Source organism: Pinus tabuliformis, chromosome 9, assembly GCF_031772625.1.
Source record: "Pinus tabuliformis cultivar Carrire ecotype Pingquan chromosome 9, CPIR1, whole genome shotgun sequence".
Lineage (NCBI taxonomy): Eukaryota > Viridiplantae > Streptophyta > Pinopsida > Pinales > Pinaceae > Pinus > Pinus tabuliformis.
Genome location: NC_142307.1, coordinates 506,508,318 through 506,510,834, shown reverse-complemented (window position 1 = coordinate 506,510,834; position 2,517 = coordinate 506,508,318). Strand labels below are relative to the sequence as shown.

Sequence of the window (2,517 nt, the reverse complement as noted above, 5' to 3'; positions counted from 1 at the left end):
GTTCATGCAAGTCTCTCATCGCGTTAGCGAAATATTCTTCGTCTGTGCTTCGCCTTTCCTACAATCCAAGGTCCTACAGTTCATGCACTCCGCGAGGAGGCATGCCGTACAAGATCTGAAATGGACTGAAACCTATGCTGTGGTTAGGCGAGTCACTGTAAGTGAACTCTGCCTATGCTAGTGCTCAATCCCACATCCATGAATTCTCCCCGACCAAGCTTCATAACAGGTTTCCCAGACTCCTATTTACAACTTCTGTTTGCCCGTCAGTTTGCGGGTGATATGCACAACTATAGCTTAGCTGTGTGTCCATTTTTTTCCATAAGGTATGCCAAAAGTGTCCCGTGAACTTCACATCCCTGTCTGAAATGATAGATTTAGGCAATCCATGTAGCCTGGTAATCTCATTGAAAAATAAGTGGGCCACGTGGGTGGCATCACTGGTTTTCCTGCAAGGAATAAAATGTGCCATTTTCGAGAATTTGTCCACCACTACCATTACTGAGTCCTATCCTCACTATGTCTTTGGTAGACCTAAGATGAATTCCAAACTGACTGAGTCCCATGGTCTGCTTGGAACAGGTAACGGTGTATATAGTCCTGTGTTTTGATTGTGACCCTTTGCTAACTGGCACACTTTGCATCTGGCCACAAACCGTTGTACATCTCTTCACATCTCCGGCCAAAAATAAAAATGACTAAGTTGCTCGAGGGTCTTATCCATATCGAAATGTCCGGCCAAACCTCCACTGTGCTTCTCTTAAATAATATTCTCCCTCATTGAGCAGTCAAGTATGCACAACTGTCCTCCCTTAAACAACAACTTTTCCTGTAGATTGTAGTCCAACCGAGGACTGTTATCTCTCATTAAAGGGTTTTGACATGCCTCATAGGCCTCCTTAAAATCTGTATCCGTCTGGTACAAGTCCTGTAAGTGCTCAAAACCCAGCACCTGCACAGTGCTTTCCTGTAGAAGTAGAGCTTTCCTACTCAGCGCATCCGCTACCTTGTTTGCTTGCCCGCTAATATGTTTCAATATGAAGTTGAAACTCTGCAAATACTCCACCCATTTGGCATGCTTGTGGTTGAGCTTGTGCTACTGCATTACATACTGTAGTGTAGAATTATCTGAAAACAACACAAATTCATTTCCCAATAGATAATGCCTCCAGTGTTTTAATGCCTGTATAACAGCATAGAACTCCTTATCATACGATGAGTATTTCTGTCTACTCTTGTTTAGCTTCTCGCTGAAGAATGCTATAGTCTTATCCTCCTGACTGAGTACAGCTCCAATTTTTGTCTTGCTGGCATCACAGCGAACCTGAAATAACTTCTTAAAATCAGGTAATCTCAGGATCGGCCCCTCAATAATCTTCTTTTTCAACAACTGGAAACTTCTCTCTACTGCCTCTATCCATCGAAAAGGTTTGCTGGCCTTTTTTATGGTATCTAGCATTGGCGCAGAAATTTTGCTGAAATTCTTTATGAATTTCCTGTAAAAACTTGCTAATCCATGAAAGCTACGTACCTCAAACAAATTTTTCAGAGATGGCCAATTCAGTATCACTGCCACCTTCTCTGGATCCATCTTTAGTTCATTCTCTGCTATTACAAACCCCAAATAAATCAATTCCTTCTGCAGAAAAGTACATTTCTTCAAGTTTATTAGCAGTTTATTCTGCTATGATTTCTCCAGCACCTTACGCACATGTTGAAGGTGTTCTTCCCTTGTCCTGCTGAAAATCAGGATGTCATCCAAGTATATAATTACAAATTTTCCGATATACTCCTTTTGCATCTCATTTATTAACCTCATGAACGTACTGGGTGCATTGCTCAGCCCAAATGGCATGACCAACCATTCGTACAACCGCTCATTCGTCTTAAAGGTTGTCTTCCATTCGTCCCCCTCTCATATCCGAATCTGATGGTACCCTCTTTTCAAGTCTATCTTAGAGAAATAAGTTGCCCCACTTAAACAATCCATCATATCATCCATTCGCGGTTGTGGAAACCTGTACCGGATGGTGATTTTATTGATGGCCCTTGAGTCGGTGCACATCCCCCATTCTCCTCCCTTCTTGGGAGCGAGGACCGTTGGAACAACACAAGGGCTCAAGCTCTCCCTTATGAATCCCTTGTCCAACATCTCTTGCACTTGCTTCCTAATTTCTTCATTGTCCTTACGGCTCATTCGATATGCTGCTTTGTACAGCAAACTGGCCCCGGGTATGAAGTCAATGTGAGGACCTATGCTCCTTTTGGGGGGTAACTTGTCTGGCAAGTCATCTACAACTATGTCTGTAAACTCCTCCAACATTTATTGGATCTCTATAGGTAAATCTGATACCTCTGTATGCAACAAGACTATCCTTGCTCTCTCTACAATCGCATAACCTATCTCACTATCCTCAACCTATTTTAAAAACTGTTTTCCACTGACCAATAATGTTCTTGGTTCACTAGTCTCTATTGTTCCTTCTTCTCTGATGGGTACAGGGATATGCTTGATTC

The 2,517-nt window shown here is 42.5% G+C and overlaps 1 protein-coding gene across 1 annotated transcript; it reads right to left on the bottom strand.

The window, feature by feature from the left end:
- Nucleotides 1-760: 760 nt before the first annotated feature.
- LOC149149428 (uncharacterized) lies at nucleotides 761-1,591 on the bottom strand. Its single transcript, XM_089442479.1, has 3 exons — nucleotides 1,532-1,591; nucleotides 1,193-1,324; nucleotides 761-1,051 (listed from the first exon to the last, which is right to left on the bottom strand). Exons 1-3 carry the CDS (start codon nucleotides 1,589-1,591, stop codon nucleotides 761-763), a joined length of 483 nt encoding a protein of 160 aa, XP_089298605.1.
- Nucleotides 1,592-2,517: the final 926 nt, after the last annotated feature.

Coding starts and splice junctions, on each gene's coding strand:
- LOC149149428 (XM_089442479.1), bottom strand. CDS start 1,591: ATGGATCCAGAGAAGGTGGCAGTGATACTGAATTGGCCATCTCTGAAA. Junction 1,325..1,531: donor CTCTGAAAAATTTGTTTGAG/GTACGTAGCTTT, acceptor AAGTTATTTCAG/GTTCGCTGTGATGCCAGCAA. Junction 1,052..1,192: donor ATGATAAGGAGTTCTATGCT/GTTATACAGGCA, acceptor GAGTATTTGCAG/AGTTTCAACTTCATATTGAA.